The sequence below is a fragment of the Besnoitia besnoiti genome, chromosome II (assembly GCF_002563875.1).
Source record: "Besnoitia besnoiti strain Bb-Ger1 chromosome II, whole genome shotgun sequence".
NCBI lineage: Eukaryota > Apicomplexa > Conoidasida > Eucoccidiorida > Sarcocystidae > Besnoitia > Besnoitia besnoiti.
In genome coordinates, this window is record NC_042357.1 from 3695715 (window position 1) to 3718445 (window position 22731).

The 22731-nt window shown below is 55.2% G+C and overlaps 5 protein-coding genes across 5 annotated transcripts; 1 reads left to right on the top strand and 4 right to left on the bottom strand.

Moving 5' to 3' along the window:
* Positions 1-2015: 2015 nt before the first annotated feature.
* Positions 2016-4017, bottom strand: BESB_038830 (uncharacterized protein; the record flags this gene model as incomplete). Its single annotated transcript, XM_029362469.1, has 4 exons — positions 2016-2347; positions 2550-2754; positions 3178-3284; positions 3519-4017. 4 exons carry the CDS (start codon positions 4015-4017, stop codon positions 2016-2018), a joined length of 1143 nt encoding a protein of 380 aa, XP_029221434.1.
* A 2172-nt stretch (positions 4018-6189) lies between these two features.
* Positions 6190-10950, top strand: BESB_038840 (HMG (high mobility group) box domain-containing protein; the record flags this gene model as incomplete). The annotated part of the gene is made up of 11 exons (XM_029362470.1): positions 6190-6299; positions 6677-6785; positions 7214-7282; positions 8078-8125; positions 8375-8439; positions 8800-8881; positions 9345-9383; positions 9770-9848; positions 10144-10188; positions 10504-10626; positions 10775-10950. 11 exons carry the CDS (start codon positions 6190-6192, stop codon positions 10948-10950), a joined length of 945 nt encoding a protein of 314 aa, XP_029221435.1.
* A 610-nt stretch (positions 10951-11560) lies between these two features.
* On the bottom strand, positions 11561-12486 carry BESB_038850 (uncharacterized protein; the record flags this gene model as incomplete). Its single annotated transcript, XM_029362471.1, has 6 exons — positions 11561-11574; positions 11830-11880; positions 11981-12016; positions 12098-12143; positions 12275-12321; positions 12438-12486. The coding sequence occupies 6 exons, from the start codon at positions 12484-12486 to the stop codon at positions 11561-11563; spliced, it is 243 nt and encodes an 80-aa protein (XP_029221436.1).
* A 96-nt stretch (positions 12487-12582) lies between these two features.
* Positions 12583-12858, bottom strand: BESB_038860 (uncharacterized protein; the record flags this gene model as incomplete). Its single annotated transcript, XM_029362472.1, has 1 exon — positions 12583-12858. The coding sequence occupies one exon, from the start codon at positions 12856-12858 to the stop codon at positions 12583-12585; it is 276 nt and encodes a 91-aa protein (XP_029221437.1).
* A 1598-nt stretch (positions 12859-14456) lies between these two features.
* Positions 14457-21381, bottom strand: BESB_038870 (uncharacterized protein; the record flags this gene model as incomplete). The annotated part of the gene is made up of 7 exons (XM_029362473.1): positions 14457-15938; positions 16169-16335; positions 16685-16832; positions 17185-17265; positions 17457-17576; positions 17930-17992; positions 18529-21381. The coding sequence occupies 7 exons, from the start codon at positions 21379-21381 to the stop codon at positions 14457-14459; spliced, it is 4914 nt and encodes a 1637-aa protein (XP_029221438.1).
* Between the last annotated feature and the right edge of the window lie 1350 nt (positions 21382-22731).

The window sequence follows — 22731 nt, forward strand, 5'->3', positions numbered from 1 at the left end:
GGGTTCGATGGCCAGTTCAGGGCTCGGTGAGCATCTTTTCTCGGGGGCCCTTTCCGTTACAGCTCTTTATTCGCGTTATAGCGTGCCTCATGCTGGTGTGCTTGATTCAAGTGCCGTCACATCAACATTTTATATTGCTGGAGAGGTGCACGACAGCGGAAGCATGCAACGCAGAGGGCCCCTGCGACTCAGCTTGCGTCGTTTCACGCCCCCCATGGAGGCGAGGGCACCTGTAACGATTCCGACAACTTCAAACTTCGGTGTCGTTCACGAGGGGTTTCAGGCACAGCATGCAGAAGTGCGAGGGCTGAAGTCGGGTGGCGCCATCCATGCAGATGCCTCCCAAAATCAGGTGGCATCAGTAGGGGAAAGCAGCGCCAATGGTAGTGGAGAAGAGAGAGGGGACTCCGGAGACGACAGCGATTCCAAAGAGCATCAGAGGAATGAAAAAGGTCACAGCTACAACGCAGATGTGGAGGCTGATGGCGAACGCCCAAGAGACATCGGGGAATCGGCAGAATCATTTTTGTCTTCTTCAGAGCGCCACACCAGTGTCAGAGGGCGCCATGAAACCAGTGACGTGCACTGGTATCAAATAAGGACCAACTTCCCGCCACGCTTTTTGCGCTTACAAGCAAAGAACAGTGACAGGCCCGGGCGGCAAGCATGGTATACCATTTTGACCAACTTCAAACCCCACATTCTCAAACTCACGCCAGAGCACTGATGACTATCGGACATTTAGTCAACGCGGACCGGTTAATTCAGCTCCCCGAGCGAACGGGAGCTATACAAGGGGCTTCATGTTGAGTATCGCACGGCAAGAGAAGCTACAACACGTGCGGACATGGCTTCGGCTGCTTGCGTTCCATGGGTTAGTGGTCAGGCCCCATTTCTTCTATCGCACATCGGCCGGTTCTTCGTGGAGGACAGCTCACTGCAGACCACCACGAATCTATACCGCCGATCAGCACGATTATGGTTAGCGACCGCCCGTGCAGCTGCCCGTACCCATCGGAGGGGCTGGTGTTGTTTTACTGTGTGAGCGTTAAAATGGCCCGTCAGCCTTTGGGTTGGCAGCGGGTGTACGCTCTGCCGTCACGCCTTGTTCACAAATGGCTCCCAGCGCCGTGTAGCACCCTGTTACGGACTTGCTTGTGTAAGTCTGTAAGGCGGCTAAATGGAATCATGTCAGGCTGTGCTCCAATTGTCAGCTACCGGAACATTTCAAGGCTGTCAGAGGCCATGAACATCCTTGTTTGCCTTTCGCTATCGCGCTTACTGGCTCGGCCTATTCACTGCGCGCCGGCTTTTTGCGCGCGTCACTCTGTCGTCTCTCAGCAGAAACTGACAGCGCATGGCCGGATAAGAATTTTAAGGAGCACCTGTAAGTCCAATAGCAATGACAAAGCATTTGTCGAACGGAAATGCCATGGTATACAAATCTGTTTTAGTGTGAGCCAAGACTGCTATACGGGGTTTTTTCTCTCTGCCGGCCGCAGATTTAAAAAAGGTCCCGACACACATACACACACACACATCTGTAGTGCCAACTGAGCCTGAGTCCCAGCGAACTGGGTGGTTCTGCTGTCTTTACAGCTTCGATGCCACGCGAGGAAATCCGGCACCACTAGGCGTTTCAGCCTGATAAGCCCGTCAACAACATTATGATTCAGCATCACCACGTGACAAATAATGCAGTAGCAATCGATGCTCGCTCCCCCACAATCGTTGCTCCGTTTACAGAGCTTAAAGCCCCATATTTAAAAAAAAGAACCTGACTAACCTGACTATGATTCACCACGTAGTCGCGCCATGGTAATGTAAACCCACACGATTACCAGTACATGGAATAGAACAACAAACCACTCGAATGGCATCCGAAGTATGCTCATTCCGGAATCTTCACCTAGCCTCTCGTTCCTGTCTTCCATTCTGACACTCATTTGTAGAGCGGCGAGGCGTCAATTCGGTCTCTAGGCGGGACCTGCTCGAAAGCGGGCGCACAACTGTCTCTACTGACCCAGCATAGTTCCGCCATTTTTGAAACCGTATGCGGCCTCCATCTGTGAAATGACCTTATCTTCGTAGTGCTCCTCTTCTGTCTCCCGGCACTGGCAGCAAAGAACCGTCCACAACGGATTCTGCCGACGCATCGCGCGCCGGTGCGCTTGCATCTTCTCCAGAGTCTTGAAAATGTCGTGGGGGGTCATTTTTGGTAAAGTAATCAGCGGGTATACTGTACCATCTTTTTGTTTGGCGTATAAGCCCTGCATGCGCCCGAAGTTCGGGACGTCTACGTACGTCGCAACCGTGCCTGGGCAATAATGCTCCAGCTGCCCGGGTACTGCACACATCGCCACAAAAGCAGTTGAAAGGTGGCATAACGTGCAGCAGTCAAGGAGAAAATGTTAGACGAGTCACAACAGCTTCAACCCGCTGGAGCGATTTGGTAAGTCGTCGTGTCTTCTGATACCTCAGCACGCCTGTTCTTACAAGATACCAAGGCTCCATTAAGGCAAGACGGTCCGGTTGGGTTTTAGACTTACACATTACATTGTCGAGCATGAGGTCATTGTGGAAGAAGTTGAGAGGGTGACCGACGTTGCCCTGCTCTCTAATGTAGGGAAGCGCATCTGTCGGGGTCAGTCTGTTCCTCAGCAAAGGGTCATGGTCGAAATGGTGTCCATCAAGCGGGGCAGGTACCCGGAAGTCCTCCAGGTAGGAACCCTTTGCTGCAGCTCGCTTCGGATACTGCGCAGTCGGGAAACAAAAAATTAAAACACGTAGTTGCATCATACCAACATGGAAGTCACGTTGCACGCCCTCGAGCCCCTGCACCACCACTTGCTCACACAATACGGTAAACTTACACGTGATTTGTGCGAAAGTGTGATTAACTCATGTATACATTCACATATAAAAGGAGCACAGATTGATATGTTGTGTGTCTGCGTGCATCAGCATCCGTTCGTGTCTCGGATCTACCGTATAAAAGCAGCATACGTACACGTGTATGTGTAGGTCTGGCTGGTCGCACAAATTGGGACGAGCTGATACAAATCTTAGTCGCGACAGCACTGGAGACTCTTTGCACCTGCGCCGATTTCCACAACGCCTGTAGTGGACGTCATATTATGGCAACACCAGTTGTCCTGAACTAAGATGGTCTCGTACCTGCTCGGGATGGGGAGTGCCAGAGAGCCCGAGAAGGTCTTTTCTTCGCATGCAGAGAATGTGATTCCTGAACAGCTTGTGGTGGTCCTCCGGCGGGGCGTGCAGTTCTGCTCACAAACCAACGGCAGATGCTACATGTGTTCATCCGTATTCGTGACCGTGATGCTATCGCGTAGTGCGCGTTTCGGACTTTGCTTTGGACATGGCCAGCCGAGAGTTCCACGCGAACTTTGCCTCACACCCCGGATGACGAGTGAACAAGTGATGTACGACGAGTACCATCTGCTGATTTCATGCTTTTTCGTGCAATTGCCCAACTCAGTCTATGCATAATGACTTACTTCCCTGTCCGTCGATGTAGGACTGCACCTTTCCCTGCAGTTTCTCATATGGAGGCGAATGAACTTTGAAATACGGTTCTTCTTGGACCACTCGTCGTGGAGTAGCTGCTGCCAGGGGCCTCAGCGCGGCGGGACAGCCGAGGCCTGTCCGGAACGCCCCAGACGAAGATGCGCCGAGCGCTTTTTCTTGCGTTGCAGGCAGGACATATCGTGCAGTTGCGGGAGCAGAGCCCGCAGGAGGACCTGTGAACCATCCAAGCGACCTCGCCGACGCCGGCGCGCTGTCAAAAGACGACGATCCTGCAGCGCTCAATGGAGGTGCTGTACTCCGAGCAGAGGGAGGAGCGTACAAATCGATGTACATCTTCCTCGGAGATACACCTGGCATTTTGGTGTTCTGCTGTGGAAGAAGCAGTTGTCCCGGTCGCGGGGTTGCCGCCATCACGCGGGGCGAGGCATTGCAGGAGCTCGGAAGGCTCTCCGCAGATGGCGACATCATGGGCGGCAAACCCCCTGAAAAAGGAGAAGTGACTTCGTTTATCCTGAGCCTGAAGGGCGCAGTAGCATGCCTTGCAGAGGTAGCCGTAGCCCCTCGGGGCGTTTTGCAGTCCTGCATGGGCATCTTGTGGCCGTGAAGCAAGTGCCTGTTACCACATAGCAAAAAGACGAAGAAAAATATGGATGCGAGTGGAGGGTGGTCTCCTAGAGTTGGATTGAGGCAAACAAAGTATAGAGAATGCCAGGCACGTAAACCCACAGAGTTAGAGTGCTCACTCTGTTACGCACAATTTCGCTCACACCTACGAACGGAGGGCGAGCGATGTTACCTGCGATCGCGGGTGGTGCATTCAGTCTGGTTTGGCAACATAGCCGTTCTCCCATCTCGACATCGAGCGCAATCCTCGAGGCGTGGGCGATGCAGAACTGTGCGAGGGGATGCCTCGCGACTCAAATAGGGAACAGCACTAGTTGTCATGCTCCACGGACCCGCAGAGCGAGCTCCAGCGGAGACTCGGAGAGCCACAGCGGCGACGAGACTGGACAGCTGGGGCGCAGACAGTCGCTTCGAGCAGGTGAGCTGTTCTACTTACGGAGAATCCCCGTTGTGCCTGGCGTACTGTATTTTTCATTCCCTTCTACGAATCCCCACTACCCCTCACCTCCCTTCGGCACGAGGCAGAACAGCGTCAGCGATTAGGAAGGCGTCGCTTTCTGGCGTCTCTCACCTGGAGGCTAGCTGCCTTGCTCCTTCGCGTGCGCGCGCGGAGAGGTGCCACAAGGAAAGCGGGCGCAGCCCGTAGGGAGAATGATTGGTGCGTCGTGTCGACCAGAGAAAGGCCCCACAGGAAAGTCTGCTTCTTGAGGGGAGTTAACCTGAGAAAGGGTACCAAGGGGGGAAATCAGAACGGTGAAACACGGGAGGTGACATAATGCATAAAGTGCTGAGGTCCCGACACGGCTGGGTTCCCCCCGCGCATCTTCGCACCATCGACTTGACGCTCGGGCGGCGCGGCCTCGAGAGGCGAACGTGGCACTGGGGCATGCGGGGTCCGGCTCTCTGCGGCTCGCACTCGGCCTGCCGCTGCAGCCAGCCTTGTTGCGCTTCACGTCACACCCGAACAAGGCAGCGATCGAGCATGCATCCTGGCACCGAGCACTACTCGTAAGCGGGAGCAGTTCTCTGATTAGAACAGAGCGCTGAGTAGAGCATGGACGAGGAACGCGACGTTGGCGCGAGATCCCCTCCGGGCTGCTGAGGTCTCGACGAAACAGAAGCTGCAACAAGCCACTGCTGCTATTGGCGAAAAGAGCTGGTCAGCTTGGTCAGCGACGAAAGGCCTTCAGAGAGCATCCCATATATGGCGGGACTGCGGTGCTGAAGCAATGCATATCGCCCTTCAAACTTCTGCCGGAACAGGCTCACATGAGACCAGCGTCCCCATAGTGTCCGCAGGGCAATATTGCGGTCCCGCTCCCAGAACGGTAGACAGCATATCACTAGCTTGGCATTCGCTGTAGCGAAAAGAGGCGCTGCGCCTTTGCGAAAGCGCCCCCTTCGGTTCTGCGCGGAATGATGGTCCAAACCGCAGTTTCCAAGTGATAAAAACTGCACTAGACTTCCTTCACCCATGTTTCAAGCCTCTGTTTCCACCGCATCCGCTGTAGATGCTGCCCTTTTTTTGTTTTGTCGCTCTGGCATACAGCTGCAACCTTTCGATCACGCTTGTGCTCTTTATTCGACTGTGAAGCACAACACACTGCGCGAACGGCCGATATCGTGTGCTCCAGTTCGGAAACCTTTCGATAGGTAATCAGTATGTTTGCTTGGAGACAGCCGGACGCGTGTGCGGCCATTCTGTGTACGTGTGGCGGCCCGTCCCTAACTTCGGTAGTGTGTCTCCGTGGGTAGAGACCCTCCTGCTCTTCAATGTGCCCAAAGAGAAGCGTGACGGTGCCCCGAGGAGATTAGCACTGTCTCTCTGTACTGCCTGCCACGAACGGAGTCGAAGATGCGTTATTCAGTATCCTCGCTTGAACTGTTTTCCGTATCGGCGAGCACGTAGAGAGCAAAGGGCGTCTTTGGACCCGCCCGTTGCTTAGGCGACAGTGTCTGCCAAGCCCAGAAGACTCCTGAAGTACCTTCACCTGGTCTATTTCTTCTAGGCCACGCATGCCCTTGCCCCCTCGCGCCCCCCATGATCACGTCGCTTCTGCGGTGTCCAGTGCAAGAGCGACCGACGTCTATGGCATAGTCAACATGGCGACAGATCCCGAAGACACGTGAGTCTTTCCTCCGTTCCCCTTCTGATACTGATACCTTAACGCCTCGAACGGCTTGCAAGGGCCGTGCGCCAGTGGCGTTCTTCCATTCACTTCCGAGTTACGTTTTCCTAAAAAGCCTTCATGAACTCCTCGAGGAGGGACACACCTGCTAAGAGCCTGAGGCAAAGAGAAAGCGGCTGCTAGACGGGTGTGTAGCTGTCCGAGTACTGTTGCTTGGATGGATGATAACGGTACCTTTCTTCAGTTATATTCAGCTTCAGCGCTTAAGAGCCGACAGGCTGCGGGAAGGGGTGAATCGACGATGGCGGTGACACGCCCCGCAGCTCCGCGCCAGCATTGAGTTCTTTCTGAAAAACCTTTGCGCTGCGTCTCAGATCCGCTGCGGGAAAGCCTCGTGCTCCGCTATCTGCCTACTTCATTTTCTTGTCAAAGGAACAGGCCACCATCCGCCAGCAGATTGCCGAGCAAACTGGACGAGAGCGGGTAAGACACATACCCCGTTGATCCAGCAGCGCCGTACGTCTCTGTCTCTGGTCATAGAATATACTTCCGGAGGCGTGCGTGATGCCGGTCACGCGCACAAGCCTGGGAGTGAGCGTTGATATCGATTCAATGACCGGGTGACCAGGCGAGAGTAGCCGCTGGCATGTGGCTTCCTCTAATTCACTGTTTGCACGACGTCTGCCTTCTCTCTTTCGTTTGATTACAAGAAAAAGAGAAGCACGACCCCACGCTGGGGGGCGCTCTTCGTGATTCGTCAAAGTGGGTTGATCTGCTGCCCAAATTGCGGTAGTTCAGTTACGCGAGTACACTGCAAACATGCAGATGGATTCTGTAGGCGGATTGTATTATGTCGTGCTGGCATGTGTCAGCGCTTCTCAAAGGCAGGTTCCCTGCATTTTTTTTCTTAGGTTCCTCTTGCAGAGGTCCAGAAAGCTGTCAGCGAGAGGTGGAAAAATCTATCGGCAGAAGAGCGTCAGGTGAGGACGGTGAAAGGCACGGACTCGCACTGTCTGAGCATCGAAGCACGTCTCGAGGCGTGATGAAGGTCGAGAGGCTTGTGTCGCGGGCAGCTTTAAATCATCCGTTAGCGTGTTTAACTGGGACAGTAAAGCGCGTAATATCGGTTTTTGTTATCCGTCGTCGCACTGAAGCTTGCTGCCTCGTGTGCACGCGGCATATCATTACCATGGTTGATCTCGTATTCCGCGCTCCAGCTGGGTATCCTTAGTATCTAACAAAACGAGGCAGGGTTGGTAAGCCTTCTGTCGAAGAGAATATGGATGAGTACGCGAGTCGATGTGTAGTCTACACGCTAACGCAGACGTACCCCAGCACGGGAGCCATTGGGCACTGCGGTACAAGGAGGTGTTTCTGTCAGGTCTAGAGCGTTCTATGCAGCAAGTAAATCTTTAATTACACTATACAATTTATAATAATATAAAAATTAATTATTTGTAAGTGTTTATTTGGAGAAATCTTTTTTGTAAAAGAGAAATTTAAAGAAGCGTCGATGGTGAGTTTTACGGATTTAGTATCACGTCTCCTTATCAAAAACCTCATGCAGGCCTGAGCCAGTTGCCTGGGCACAGTGTAGCGTGTGTCGCCATAAATTGTGGAGTCCTGGTGGTGCGGCCTGACGGTATTTTTCACATGCCCGCATTTTCTTTGTTGATTTTCGTTTTGTCTTCCGTCCCTCCGAACCTCCCGCTCCAGTCCGCGCGTGTGATATGGATAACCTACGTGAGGTACAAAGTATTTTTTTTTTTCTGTAGGCATACAATGAGGAGGCGAGACTTCGGAAGGAGGAGCATCTCAAACAGGTATGTGCGTGGGTCGGCCGTTTAGGGTTTAGTGCAAGAGCTGCGATGGCTTGGTGCGTGGCAGACAGAGTTAGTCCCCTCAAGAGCATATCGCTAGTCAACACGAGTTCTTGCTCGAGAGAGGAGAGCCCTCAGAACACGAAGGTGCAACTGCCGGCACCTCTCGTCCCCATATACGCGGGAGAATTACCGCGAATGTGTCCAGATGAAGAAAGCGCTTCAATGTGCATGTCAATTTGCGCTCTGCAGGCCGCTCAACATGGAAAGGAGAAGGGAGGAGAGACAAAGATGAAAGCTTCCGTAGGCGAATCCAAGTAAGAAAGCCGTGTCGGTCCAGCAAGGCCACACCTTCGGAGTCTTTTAAGATCGCCCCTGCCGCGGTGGAATGTTGATCTAGAAAAGGCCTGCGATCTCTATCTGACAAACTTCCGCCTCTTGAGGCGGCGTTGTGTAGGCAAACACCTCCCGGCGCGACAAAGACTGTGGGTGGCACTCTGGTCATGCCATGGTCTGTTGTATGTCTTGGAGAGGCTCTGTTGTTTGTTACTCGCGGCGGGTCGGAATAGTGCCGGACGTGCGCTGCTCAGTACACGTTTCCACTTTTTGTGCTTTGAGGCGCACCAGGCTCGATTCGCAACGAGTCGACTGTGGTTGATGTCAACTGTGTCATGTAGGAGAAGGCTCCCTGATGCAGAAGAATTATTCCCGCAGGCCCGCATCAACAAGATCTGCAAACTGGACCCGACGCTCCCGCGAGTGAGAACATCTGCGGATTAGTTTTCTTTTTCTGGCAGTTGCATATTGACCGTTCCCCAGGAGATCGGCGGGCTTGTGGCAATGCGGGCGAGCAAAGTTGCTCCTCGACCTTCTTTGCAATTTTCATTTGCCCGCGGGCACCAATCTTTGTGTGCGTGGGTTGGTGCGCGCTACCCGTTGAATAGGCAAATGGCGGCACCAGCCACGTCCCAGTGGAGCCGGGTTTAGTATACATGGCTCACATCTGTTGGCAGCGTCTCTGTTTGTTTTCTCTGGGCGGATGTGTGCCCTTCTAGAATTCTGGGCATGCATGCAGCAAGAGAGACTGTTAGGTACATGCGCAGCTGCGTAGGGTCATGGCCCTCCCCCTCAGTTCGTATCCTGCAACATGCTTGCGTTGTTTATTGTGAAGCATAAAATTAAGTTGTTGCTAGTGCAAGACTAATTGGCTGTGTGTGAGCAGGTCACTGCTGTTGCGGCCCAAACAATGAATCTTGCCACGGTAAGTGCCCTCTTGTATGCCTGCCGCAAATGAGACACTGGCTTCGTGGCAGCGCGTGAAGCACCACGCCATTTCTCTACCAGCGATCGTAGATTTGACGCCACATGCGTCAAATCTACGAATTACGTATTTTCGTCGTGTGCTCTCCGGCATGTAGGCATAGGCGCCATTTGTAGGACAGCGCAGAGTGCTGGTGAGCGTCAGAATTGCGCTACAGGCTGATTTACTTCTGCATCAAGCTCTAGCGAGAGGAATGATAAAATAATGAGGGAGAGAGAGGAGTCCGCCAGACGCTGTTCTTTGAGCCTTGTCTGACAGGGACCATTATTATTCGTCGTTGGGACTTGCATGTGTGGTGCCTTTCCGCCTGTGATTTGTGTGATCAGGTGTTGGCTCTCCGCCGTTTCGCAATTTTAGCAGACGGGTGCCGCAGAGGGCGGGGTACTCTGATGAAGGAGGATGTCTGTAAGTTTCGATCCGTGGTTCCCGTTTCTAGCATTGTATTGGTCCGTGAATGAGCCCTCTTTTGTCGAATTGCGTGGAGGCCCGCCGCTGCGTAGCCAGTAGCGTATTCATATAACCGATTAGCTCCAGGTTGCTCTCTTCGCAACGATTTTGGCTGGTAGGCAGATTGCTGGCGTCACGTCTGGATAGTTCTTCTTTGTGTTAGTGCCCTTGACACACCTAGGAGCGTTTATTACGCATCTAAAGAGCAGTCAAGATATTCCTGTACGGTTGCTTCATGTTACTGCCACTTCAGTGACAATGATTCGTCGCGGAGGGGCGGACACCAAAGTTCTGCAAGGTGAGCTGACCGGAGTGCCGCGTTTACGCGTACGACCAGAAAGTGCTGCTGTCGAACTGGTTTCCGAGCGAGGCATTTGCCGTGGCCTCATTCGTCAGCTTTTTGCTGCGAGGCAACATTACTGTTCGGGTCAGCCGCCTCCGAACCGAGCGGTTGCGCGCAAGCCACAACGGATAGTAACAGACTGCGGACGGTGTTATGTCAGAGTGTGTCTGTCCGGTTTGATGGGGTGGGGGCAACCGCAACGTTGTCCGAAAGAAGCTTTCACTTAAGAAGTCCGGGGCTGGGCTGTGGAGTCTTCTGCGTTCACTGCAGGCATCCTCTACGCTTTAGATACAGATGGCAGTAGCGATGATGAAGGTCGAGCGGACTTGCATAACACTGCCATCAACTCTCGGAATGCGGAGTCGGACGAGGTGGTCGCAGGCGCACGCTCCGGTGGGTGACTATCAGCCAAGAAAGGGGCCCGCGTTGTACCCACCAGTCATGTCACTTCGCCCTTGCTACGTTGCTTTTTCCGTCTCAGGATGTCTCTGGTATGCGTTTGTAGTCTGTGCTGTACGATTGCTCTTCTGCGTTTTTGTAGGTCAACAAGAATGCACCGATTTGAAGCGTGACAGTGCATGTGGCAAGGAGAGACCAACATTGGCAAAGCCTCGGAACTGGAACGGAGCGCAGCCTGCAGGGAATAAGAAGAAAAAGGGGGGATCAAGAAGTCTGCAGTGTGCGGACATAACTTCGTTTTTCTCTCGTGTACGTTGATTCGGGTTCGTATTGCCAGTCTGTACGTCCCTAGAAAGACTAGTAAGTATGTTCAGTCATGAAAATGCCGCTCGATCTTTTTTGTCTAGTTTGAAGTGTAAAGCTTGCTCGCAAATCATTGCAGGCAGCCAGCAAAGTAACATCATGTCGAAGAAGCAACGGAAAGGTGAAGGTAATTATTTAATGATGATTATTTCAGCCACGTAGGACGACCTGCGTTTCTACAGCTTTGAGAAAAAAGGTACAGTATCACATACTGCGGCATTACTGTATCTGAGCAAGTTCGAAAGTTAACTCGTGATTGTATTGCCACATGATTTTTCATGATATGGAGCGTAGTTTTTTGACAGGGTATGTGCCTCAGCGGCCAGTGAGCAAATGATTTGAACAGTCTAAGATTGCCAGCAGCCCCCCCCCCCCCCCCCCCCCCCCCCCCCCGAAATGAGCGTATTCCGCCCCCGTGGAAATGTCTGCCTCCGTCAAGCAATATGACGAAGCCATGTAGTGAGTGTTTGTCGGCCGCGGCGTCTCGGAGGTGGCACCTCGGTGCGTCGCATCCAGCTTAAAGAACAGCCTGCCAAAAGCGTAACCCCTCATTAGGGCGCAAGAGTTATGGGTCGCCACCTACAAATTCGTCCGCCAAATGTCTGCACACGGATAAGTGACGTGCTCATTCGCGGCGCGTAGTTGGGAAACTCTCACTCGAAAATATCCGGTGCCGCTGAGTAACGCCGAATGTGCGCGCCTGAGAAAGTTTTCTCTACTTGATGCGGGAACACGCTGCTCAAACGAGCTTGGGGGTTTGCCACAGCGTTAGTCCCGAGTGCTGAAGCCCAGCAGATTGTGGACGGAAGAAGGGGCAATATCATGTCAACGTACCAGTTCCCGTTTTCAGACTTTCTGGTATTTTGTGGATACCCACCCCAGCAGCTGTTGTCCCGTAGAGTTACAGCGCGTGTGCAACCACGTGTGGAACCAGATGAACTAACCTTTATTCCTCGCCTGCGTGAAACGTGTTAGCCTCCCGTACGAGACAAAACAAGTGAATCGTTTCTTACTTCAATCCCTTGCTCCACAAGCAGCGCAGTCACCTCTATAGACGGTCGTGCGTTTGTCAGATCGAAACTGGTCTACCACGTTGCCTCACCCTGCAGCTGGGAATTCTGGCCGTCTATCACCTCTTGTAGGTCTACCTACTCGCAAGCCGTGCTACGTCACTGTCAACTGGGAGGCTTGTCCCGTCAAAAAATACCTGATCTTTATCCTGCAGAGGCTGGACAACTGGAAAACCGCCTCTGGCAAGCCCCCAGCACTACTATCCTACCGCGTTTGCCAGGAATTTGTTTCTTTCCCTACGGAGAGCCACTCGGTCTGGTGGCATGCCATGACTTTGTGGCGGGCGGTACTACCGAAGGAAGGCCGACTAACCGCGCAGCTCTTCTTTTTTCTTGTTCCAGTCTTTAGGCTCGAAATCGTAGTGCACCTACAGGGTAACGCCAGATTCCAGTGCCCGGGTGCGAAGTCCCACCATTGCATGTACGTTAACTGTTGGATACTCCAGGTCGTCTGCGTCGAAACCGGACCTGGCCATGCCAGTTGATTCTTCGGATTAGCTGTCTGAGTCCACACACCTTACCACGGCGGATACTGCAGCCCTACGTTCTGCGCAACGGGGGCAGCCACCGTACTGGAGGGGAAGTTTTCATTCCCAGGTCGCTGAGGGCTCATGAAATGGGGCACGGGCGAGAGGCGCTGAAGACTGTGGTGTTCGAAAGCGGCAGAGTCAAGATTTGCATCCTTGCTGAAGAAGTGGCCCGCTGCGTGCCCCCCCTGCACGACAAACGGCATCACCACTAACGCACCAATCATTAGCCACAGCATCACTTTGATATTATGAAAAACGCACATCGCGAAGCCTGCTATAGGATAGATAACCCAGACTTAAACAATGCCATTCAACGGTGCGCATCATTGACCTCTTGTGCCTACACTGCACTTGGTGTGGCGTTATCTGCTGAAAGTGCTGGTCACATGTATGGTCAGAAATAGACTACGTGGAACGTTCGTTATGACGCACAACCATTTGCCATCTGCATTATATGCCGCTGCAAATGCTACGTAGCCGAACTAAAGCAGATATCTGGTGTCAGTACACCCCTGTTGAACTGGTCCGTTCAGTCACGGTAGGCGATGCTCTCTGCAGTAGGACCCCGCGTTCCTGCAACCGTGAGCTACGGCCACACATTTTCTTGCATGTCGCTACGCGAGCGACTTCGTAGGCGCTTTACATCCTGCTAGAACACAGGGAGTCGGACAGAAGGGAAGCATAATTTCTCAACAAGCAGTGTGTACTCATGCGTAAGGTACCCTCACCCCATCTGACCTGTTGGTGGTGATCGCCTACATGGAGTTACTGTAGAGCGAGGGCAGCGAATGATGCGTGAACACGCTCTCGCTTCTTCCTTCCCTCAAATACTGAATTATCTATACCGGCTCCGCTTAGTCACAGGGTGGAGGCTAGTGATAGTCCACCACAGCTGATTCGACGGCGGCCCAAGGGTTTGGTAGTCCTGGCTAAACGAAGCGCCCCGTGGTGGTCCCGTTACGAGATAACAGTGCCTTCGGCTCTTTTCAAGAAGGGCACATACTGTGTACGGTCCCCGAATGGTTCTATCCAACACATTGCGCTTTACAGCGCGCGTGCACGGTGTGCCCGTCCCTTCAGAGTGACGAACAAATTTTCATCGTCCGGGATGCCACAGCCCAACACTGAATGCAGGTGGAAACACGCCGTTCGCGCTTTGCATTCATCTTGTTATCGCCACTTGTTCAAAACCATTGTGTCTGTTGTGTGCTTCGGCGCCGCCGATCTGCCGCGTAGGGGTTGGGTATACGGTGACAGCTAGCATTACGTTAATCCGCCCACCAGACGACGGAGCTGCGATAGCATCAAACTACCGTCCCGTTTGGTTTACAGGCCCTGTTAATGAAAAATCCATGAAAAGATAATAGGTATCGGACTGCTAACACATTTTCCAGCTGCAAGCTATCCTATCCAGCAATGTGGAAGCAAGGGCCTTTGGCTGCCGTGCGGTGAACGTAGTTGTGATGAGGGGGCGCCGGCTAATACCCATGATCTCTGAAAAGATACACGGGAGTCTATTCTTGTCTATGTATACTGTCCGCCGAAAACTGAAACGAAACTATTGCTGTTGCTAGGGCAGGACAATTCAACACTCCTCAAAGCTGAGTCACGTCAGGAAAAAACGACTGTCACCGCCTGCCGGGTTTACAGTGTGGCCCGGATACCGTAATGAATGACAGAGTGAAGGGGTTGGGCGCTCTCCAACCCCGAGACGAAGGCTGCAGACAGAGAATACGTTTATTGCTTCCCAAATAAAGGCAGTTCCGCTGGGCAAGGATGCGCTCATACTGCGGCATATTCACCCTTTCATGCTCGCCTTAACCATAGAACACCTTGCGGCCCGCTCCGGGACCCGGCTCCATCATTGACCTGGCTGCGGCCTCATCCCTTCAGAATAAGCTTCTCCAGACGACCTCGAGTACTCAGCAGCGAGACAATTTGTTTCGGCCCCGATCAACACTCGCTGATTTGTTGCACGTCCCGTCGAGCCTGCTTCGCGTATCTCTACAGGCATATGCCTGCCTTGCCAGCTGCCGCTCGCCACTATCTCCGACTCAGGACCCTGTCCTCGAGCTGATGCCTGCCCAATAAGGATAGATGGCCTCTCGCCGGCTGCCGCTAGAGACTCTAGTTCACTGTGATCGACCGTTCGCCTCGCGCTTTGCTTTTCATGTGAAAGATTCAATTCTGTTCCTGCACCATTAGAGGGGATTCCTCTCTTATCTGACGTCGGGTGACTCGTAGAGCCGGGCCCGGCTCGAGGGGGTGCAACCCGATGCTGTGTAAGATGCAGCTGCTCACGCTGTTGACGAAGCAAGAGCATCTGCTGCTGTTGCACACGTAGAACGTGCTGCTGCTCCTGCAGAATGACCAGACGTTGTCGCTGGAGCTCGGCCTCTGCGCGCGCGCGTGCTTCCTGCCGCCGCTGCAGTTCGACCTGTGCGCATACTCGAGCGTCTTCCTGCCCCTTTAGACGACAGCGGATAGCCTGTTCGTGCTCGGGTTGGGCGCGAGAGGGGCGTACCGGGACCGACTGCTCCCAAACATCGGGACTACTTTGCACTGGAAGGCGCCGTTCTCTCAAGGCCTGACTTTGGCTCAGTCCGGCAACTGTCCTCTCATCTTGCGCTCGCGGAGCTTGCTGAGCTTCATGCGAAGCCGGCGCCCTGTCCCTCGTATGAACCAACGCGCCTGTCATTCTGGTGAACTCTGCGCTCAACTGTGCCCATCCTTGCTGGTACAGTGCCTGCCTCTGTTCGACTGGCAAATCCGTGCGCTGCAGCAGCGACTGCCTCAATAAATCCATCCGCTGTCTGAGCAGATCCAAAGCTTGCTGATGAGGCGTCACTTGAGCAGAAAACTGAGGCGGTCGCTGGACTTGCTGATGCGCCTGCTCCACCGTCCAGGCCCCCTGTCGGTAGGCCGGCGCAGCACCCGCATGAGACGACCTCTCTGCCAGCATATCCACGCCGGCTCCCGCTCCTCCGTGCATGTGCGCTGCCGCCTGTTGCTGCTGGGTGAGCAATCTGTGCTGTTGCTGCTGGTGAAGGGTCGCCATGATCTGTTGCTGCTGTGCCAGGGTGTACCCCTGAAGCTGCGGTGTGGTCCCTCCCTGAGTGAGGTGCGGCGCCTCGACGGCGGAGGCCTTCGCCTGCCGCTTGCGCGAAGGCCGCGGGCGAGATGAGGCTGGCTTCGCTTCAGCGACTGGCGGCGGGCTACTGCGCTCGACACGAGGAGCCACGACGAGGGTCGCTTCGTCTGCAGGTGCAGGCATTGCTCCTTCCTCTGGCTCACCGTCGTCTTTCTTCGCCGCCTCGACTGCCGCCACTGCGCTTTGTTCTTCCTGGAACGAGAAACGAGACGCAGTCCAACAGGCATGTGTGCGGTTGGCATCTCACCCCTCCACCAGACTCGTGCTGCTTCGAGCCAAGGAACAACGGAACCTCGCTCCCTGCAGTGTCTCTACTCCCGCTGTGCCAGGATTCCGCAGAGACCGCTCACGCAGTCTCCGTTCCGGCTACACTATGGTACCCTACCACCACCCGAAGCCACTAGCGACTGCGCAGGGCTCACCTTCCGCGCCTGGCGAGCTCTGAGGCGCTCGCTTCGGTCCTGCCGCTGGGCCTCCGCACAACTAGGCCCGCGACTGGCGCTACCACTCAAACTTGAGCTTCTGCCCTCGATCGACGCTTCGTACGCAGAAAACATATAGTCGACAGCTTTCCGCTCGCGACGACTGCCTGTGAGCAGGAAAGCAAAGACAACAACACACGACACTCGTGCAAATCACGGCGATGGCAGACAGCCACGGTACCCCCCAGAGGCGCCCAAGCAAGCCATATGAAAGAGCACGCTTGCTAATGTGCTGCATGTTGAAAACACAGGGATACACACCTGAGGAGGACGATCGCTTTATCCGTCTCGAGTCCACAGTGTCTATAGTTATGCTTCCGCAGGCGCTTCCAATGGAGATTATCAGCCGACCACAGAGCCCCATATACGGTCCTCTTTGTCCCCTTTTTCGTCTCCCTCTCACACAGAACCGTATCTGCTTTCGACACTAGAAGCAGCAAACAGCCGAAGACTCACTCGCGGGTACGAAGCCCCAGTTGGAAATCTCCAACTGCCGACTTAACGCTTTCTGCCGGCGCAGCTCACGACTTCTCTGCTTCTCCTGGATCAAGAACTGCTGATGAGCCTCCAAGAGCACTACGCTCATGCCTGCAGTTGTCTCCTCCTGACAGACAGAGAGCAAAGACCCACAGAGGCAGCCCACAGTGCCCGATCGCAGGGGGATGGCGCTCCAGCCGTCTAAAAAGCCGCTACTACATTGAAAAAACAAGATGAAGCAAACGATTAGGGAATTCAGGAAATACCACAACGACGAGGCAGACCGCCAGGGGAACGGGCAGTTCGTGCATTTGCAGGCGGGCGCTTCTCCGCCTTTTTCAGCGCCCCTTCTGAAGCCTCACACAGCGCGCGCTGTGACAGGAATCGCAGACCTGACACGGGCTTACAGGCCCAACCACGACTTCGACCCCCCGACATCCCTCGTGTTGGCGACACCCGCGTCAGCATCCACGGCTTACCATGCCTAGAGCTTCCGCAATGGACTCGAGCGACGAGATGTCTTCACACAAAATTGACAGTTGTTGAGCGTGAGGGTCCTCCTGAAAAAACGAAATTGCACTCACACGTTGCCCTAAACCCTAAACTGAAACGTAACTGAGCAACTGCAGACCTCGACACCTCACAGGTCGCACCCTAAACTGCAACTCTGCCTAATAAATATTGTGTTCAAGACGATCGAGGCGCCCTAACCCTAAACCCTCGACTGCATGATTCCCTGCCTCGCACTAACCCGATAGAGCTTGAAGACAGTTGGATCTCCGCACTGCGGCACTATCCAGTAGAGCCTGCCCGCTTCATCCGACCCCTTGAAGCCAGCTTCAAGCTCTTCCTGAGTCAGCCCTTTCAGCACCTGCAGCGACCGAAGTAAGAGCAGCCTCCAAAAGAACTCACGTCGCTCCACTTACATCAGGTCCACAGCCTTTCCATCAAAACACGCAGAGCGAGCTACCTGAACTTCTTGCCTGGACGACAAGAGACCAACCGCGCTGAACTCACAGGGGGGGGGGGGAGGGGGGGGAGGGGGGAGGAGGGCAAAGTGACGACTTCCTCATGCATGTGCTTTTCCGGTGACGCAGTGCCCCCGGCGCCCTCGGCGTGGAGGTACGACTCCGACGCCTGCAGCGCCCGAGCACAGTTAATCCCTGCACCGACGTTCGGAGACCGTCTTTAGAAAGACAGTCTCCGAGCCACGTCTGAACTCACCTTCGCTACCTGCGGGCTCTCGCTCATGGCGTGCTCGATAAGGACTCGAACCAGACGCAGTTTCTGCGAAAGTGAAAGGCAAGTCGCACCGCAGACGCAACTGACCACAAAAAACAGGGGGGAGAAGGGGGGGCAGGGGGGGGGGAAGGGGCGGGCTGGCAGCGGAATGCCGTAGCCGTCGCGCAGACTCAACGTCTCTTTGGCTTCAGACACCGCCATCCGCATCCACCAAAGTAAATATGTATATATGTATAAATCTATGACGTGTGTACCTAGACGCTATCCCGCGGGCGGGAAACGCTCAGCCCTGCCTCCGCTGGCATCGCGAGAGTGCATTGCGGGCTCTTCTCCACAGAGAATCAGGATGGAAGCTGCTTCTGAAGCATCAGTGCCCGTGCCTGCCCGGGAAATGGAGACGGCCGTGGCCCCCACGCATAGTAACAAAACACTTGACTGAGCGCCTCTGAGAGGGAGAGCACCCTTCTGTGATCCTGGAGTCGCCCCGCAGACACAGAGAGTGCAGTTCACACAGAAAACAGAGAGGGAGGCCAAGGCCCATAAGGCACTGATGCGCGGATTGCCTCCCGCGACCCACTCACGTGAATGCTTCTCAGTCGACGCCAGTCCTCGCACACCTTGAATGGGTTGTAGACACTCTCCAGCAGAACACCGTCTACATCATTAGTCTCTGTTCCTCCTGCCAGTGAGCCCTGTTTCTTGTCGTCGTTCTTGCGGGGAGCTCGTCCCCCCTCCTTGGTGGATTTTACGTCTTCGGCCGCTGGTGCCCTGTGGTCCGATCGCTCTGACTCGCAGGCCGGAGCAGCGGTCTCCTTTTTCTTCTTCTCTGCGCCTCCACTGGCGTCGCAGCTCTGCCAGACCTTCACGGGGTAGTCAAAGGGCCAGAGGAGTCCCGCTGGAATGATGCCGTCTCGCCGTTTCTCTTCCACGTACCTTCCACACATGCGAGCAATCGACATTCCTGGTGTCATCCGCCTACCAAGAAACCCGAAAATCTTCGTCAAAATCTGCCGCAGAACTCCGCCAGGTTCTCCCTTCTCGCCCCCCGGGGCGTTGCCTCCCGCGGGGCTTATCTCGGGGACGAACACAGATGACGCATGCGACGAGCCTGCACTTTCCGCCGCCGAGGACGCGGAGTCTCCCTCAGCAGCCGCTGCAACTGGAGGAGTCGCCAGCACTGGTTCAGGGCAGGTCGGCGAGCTAAGTGCGTCGACGAGCTCCTGGAAGGACCAGGTGACGTTGAGCAGACTGGAGAACATGTTGAGGAAGCGACAGAGCAGGAAGAATTCAAAAGTCTCCTCGACGCGGAGATTGTTCGAGCACACCGTGCCTCGTCGGAGCATGCCGTTGGGGTAAGTTTTACAGAACCGTTGCTCCAGGAGGCTCTCGAGATGGTACAGACACTGAGGACGCAAAGCGACCTGACGCGGCACGTCGAGGCCCTTCATCTTCGCGGCCCCCTGGGGACCCATGGGGGAGTAACTGCCTGCAGATACAGACTTGGTGCCCAGTTCAGACTCCAGCATCTGCCGTTCCTTTTCCCGTTCCTTCTGCTTTTCTTTCAGGCGCGCCTCCTTGCTCTTCAGCGGCTTGGTCCACTTGGCTTTCTTCCTTCGCTTGAGCGCCTGCCCGTCGTCGTCCTGCTCCGGCAGGGCCTTTCTCTCCTTCTTTCTTGACCGCTTCTTCGGCTTTCGAGGGCGAGGCGCACCGCCCTCTGCGGGCGTGTCTCCATTCTGCGGCGCCTCCGTTGACCCTTCCTCTTCGGAATTCGCGCCGTTATCGGTGTCGGATGAACTGGGCGAGTAGGAGGAAACTGAAGACGATGTGGAGGACGGCGAAGACGACAAACCCGACTCGTCGTCGCTGGGGCTCTTGGTCAAGTTGCGAAGAAGCTTCTCGGCAAGCACCTCTTCAGAAGCTTCATCGTCGTCGTCTCTCGGTGTTTCCCCGTGGCTCATCGGTCGACTCGGCAGCGGTGACGCAGGTTGCGACGCTTCGGTCTTTGGTGCCTCGCCAACAGGCTCGTCCGCCCGCGCGTCTGGCGTGTTAAGGGAAGAGGTCTCGGCGACAGCAGACAACGCAGGCGCGGGGGAGGACTCGTCAGCGCGTCCTTCAGCCCCTCCGATTGTGTGACCGGGATCCTCCACATCTCGCTTTTGCGGTCCCCTGTCTGGTTCGGTCTCACCCGCCGACTCCGACTCATCCACCACCTCCTCCCCCGCCCTCGAGTTTTCCTCCTCCGCGGCCTCGTCTCCTTCGGCTTTCACGTTCGAGTCCGCTGTCTCCTCTCGCTCTCGTTCGCTTGGTGCGCTCGCCACTCCTGGCGCGTCTCCACTCGACGCAGCATGCCGATCTCTCTCCAACACAGCAGCGATTTGCTGTTGAACAAGACGCTCGATTTCAAGGCGTTGGAGTCGGCGCTCTAGGAAGCACTGCCACCGAGTCGGCAGGCCCTTCGCCCCGTTTTCTTCGCTTCGCACTTCCCCTTGGCCGCCGTCGCCCCGTGGGGGTCTCCGCTGCGCGAGCCTGTTTTTGCTTTTACACGATTTCTGCGCCGCAGGCGAAGCCGAGACCGGACAACCGGCCTCGGCGCGAACGGCCGCTGCATCCTCAGCCACAAAGGCCCACGCCTTTTTGATCAGAAGTGCATCGCTTGTCAAATCCTTCAACTCCTCCTCGGTTCGGCTCGCGTCCTGGTCGTCCTCGGTTGGTCCCCCCGAGGGGGGAGACGTCGAGGCCGCACTGGCGCGAGACGCGTCTCCTTCCGCCTGCCGGTCTTTGACCTTGTCTGTCGAGGACTCTGCAACAGACGCCGGCAGGCACTTCCCGTAGTAATGGCGCCCGTGGCGCCGTTTGATGACGTCGACAAGCACGTCCAATAGCGTCTCGTCCGCGACGTTCAGTTCGTTCCCATAGTAGTGATCTTGCCAGAAGTCATACTGCAGTTCCTCCACCAGCTCTTCTTCATCTGGTCCCAAGTCCTCGTCGGAGTCGCTGCCCTTTGGCCTCTTTCGATTCTTCGATCCCTTGTCGCAGTCCGCATCCTGCAGCCGACCGCCGCGACCTGCTCTGTCTTTCGCCTTCTTGGCGCCATCTAGTTCCCATTCGGCGTCCACCGTTGAAGAACGTTCTCGTCGAGGCACGGACCCGCCCCTCTGTTTGCTGTCGCCTCTCGCGCGTCCACGCTCGGCGCGTCCCACTTGCGCTTCCTCTCTGTCTCGCCGCCGCGAGCCTGTATCTCTGCCTTCGCCCGCACTCGAGTCTTTCGCCTTTGCAGCGAGTTGCGCTTTGCCCTTGAAGGCCGCGCTTCTCGAAGAGGCGTGCTTCGAGCTGGGAGCTGCTGCCAGTCCTGGCTTACCAGTCAGCCGGTCCCGCCCCTTCTTCTCTGCCCTGGTCGGCGCCAGTTTCTGACTCCGCTTGCTCACCTTCGACATGGTGGTCGGCTAGATTCACGATAAATCCCCTCCCAACTGCTGCCCACCTGCAGACTCCCAATCTCCTCTTCTGGGCTTTGCTATACATATGCCGGTGAACGTGTGAAGTTTGCCGGGAATCGACGTACGGCTGCGGAAACAGCCGGTTTCCGACTCGGCCGTTTGTGGGTTGTCACACGCGCAAGACAACGCGCCGCCGTAGTCGATCTCACTTTGTCAGTGAATACGCGTGAAGAACAAAGTCGTTCGAGAACCGCGCGCAGTTGCCACGCCCGCGCGCATAGTGGGCTGCCACAGCCAATCGCGCCGCCTTGATGACTCTGCTCAGGTCGTTGAGATTATCTAGAGTCCATGCAGCGACTTCCGCCTAGACGGGAAAAAGCCCCTCGGCTCGAGAAAGAAGTTCTTGGTAAACCGGGGGCGCTGCAAACCGGAGTTTCACGGGAACTAGGCGACAACGCGGAGAAACGAGACGAGGCAAAATGCTCATGCCCCTCGACACCGTGATCAGACTTTAGGCCGACAATGAGAGGGTACCAGTCCGCTACCGAAAACAGGACATTTGGTCTTGCAAACTTCGCGGACTGCCCAGGACCGGAAGAGAAGTACGCAAACCCACCGAATTTGGTAGAAAGCGAAATCCCTGTTAGGTGACACACTACTCGAAAAGGCGCACTCGAAGACCAGGCGCGCCGGACGCAATTCTTACTACTCCAAACCATAGTCTGTGGAATGCCGGCTGAAAAGCTGCAGGCGGATTTTCAAGTGTTCGACTCTCGGTGCGCGGCAGAGCGCCCTCAAAATACACGAGGACCACGACAAAGGATTGCGACACCTACGGTGAGAACCGCTCTTTTGACTGCGGTTCGACTGTTGAGACCGCATGGAAAATGCAGACATACGGCAGACAACGAAAGACAAATGGCAAGCAACAGCAGCGACGAAGGACAGAAATCGTAAGCAGTCATTTTTCCAACTGCATCTGGATGCATCAAAACGTCAAATCGGCGTATCGTGGACTGTTCCTCGCCAGAGGTGCCTTTTCTCCTGTCTGCGGCCGGTCTGTCCTGCAATGAAACAGAGGCGGGCATGGAGAAGGATCCCTATCGCAGAACGTAAGTTAATGGAATTCAAAACTGTTTCTCACTTTGGCTCGACGCCACTCTGGTTCTGCTTTCGCCGGCGTTTCGAGATCGCCAGTAGAAGCCGTCCCATCTGGCGGGTGGGAAGCAACACGTACCCTCCTTGGCCGCATGCAGGGACGCAGACAGGAGGTGGTAAGCCCTCTGTCAAAAGACCGCGGCAGACAAGTCGATAATAAAGCACCACCCCGTGTTTCAGGCCCACAGC